The 1,063-nt window shown below is 44.9% G+C and overlaps 1 gene segment (V, D, J or C); it reads right to left on the reverse strand.

The window, feature by feature from the left end:
* Positions 1-315: 315 nt before the first annotated feature.
* LOC126015717 (immunoglobulin heavy variable 1-46-like) lies at positions 316-794 on the reverse strand. The segment is given in 2 exon segments: positions 316-632; positions 712-794. Coding segments are annotated over 2 exon segments (363 nt in total).
* Positions 795-1,063: the final 269 nt, after the last annotated feature.

Raw genomic sequence — 1,063 nt, forward strand, 5'->3', positions numbered from 1 at the left:
TAGAACATGAATCACACATGATATAATTACATGTGGTTCTTCTGTAGCAACTGGAAATCTCCAGCTGACAATCCTGAAGAAAAATAGTAAGAATACAGGAGTCTAGGAGAATACTGTGCTTCTTCTATTGGTTATTGCTTAATGATAAAGGGATATACTGAGATTTTTCAAATAAATCCTGAGCCTGGAGCCTCCTTCTAAATCTCAGAAACATGACTCTGCAGAAAAAGTTAAGAGGCCTAAACTCTCCAGTAATCTCTTCACCCAGCACAGTTTCCTCTTCCTCGGTTTCTGACACAGTCAGGATGTGGGTTTTCACACTGTGTCTCTCGCACAGAAATATGTGCCTGTGTCCTCAGGCGTCAAATTCCTCATTTCCATGTAGGCTGTGCTGGTGGACTTGTCTGCAGAGAGGGTGACTCTGCCCTGGAATTTCTGTGCGTAGTTTGTACCACCATTACCAGGGTAAATATTTCCCATCCACTCGAGCCCTTGTCCAGGACGCTGCTGCACCCAGTGCATATAGTAGCTTGTGAAGGTGTATCCGGATGCCTGGCAGGAGATCTTCACTGATGTCCCAGGTTTCTTCAACTCAGGCCCAGACTGCACCAGCTGCTCCTGGGAGTCCACACCTGTGGGCAGAGATTGGATTGGAAGGACTTCCCTGACTGGGCCGTGTTCCCTTCTCATTCCAGGGACTGGGACCCTTACCTGTGGCCACTGTGAGCAGGAAGAGGATTTTCCATATCCATTCCATGCTGAGGGATGTGCTCACACAGCCACGTTAGTGCGAAGAGCTGTATACGTACATGCAAACTTTTCTGTATTTATTTCAACAAGCAGTAGTGTATTTGCATATTCATAAGGGGAAATAATCATAGTTAATTCCTAGTCCAATATATAAAAAAAGCAAACGGCTTCTTCTCCCTTAGGCTTAACTCTCAAGAGTGTGAACACTGGATATTAGACAGACAGGGCATGCTACTCTCAGAGAACCATCAGATAAGCCCTGCATCTTCACTTCCTTGGGCTTTATCAGTAATTTGATGTAGATATTTTGGAT

Source organism: Suncus etruscus, chromosome 8 (genome assembly GCF_024139225.1).
Source record: "Suncus etruscus isolate mSunEtr1 chromosome 8, mSunEtr1.pri.cur, whole genome shotgun sequence".
Lineage (NCBI taxonomy): Eukaryota > Metazoa > Chordata > Mammalia > Eulipotyphla > Soricidae > Suncus > Suncus etruscus.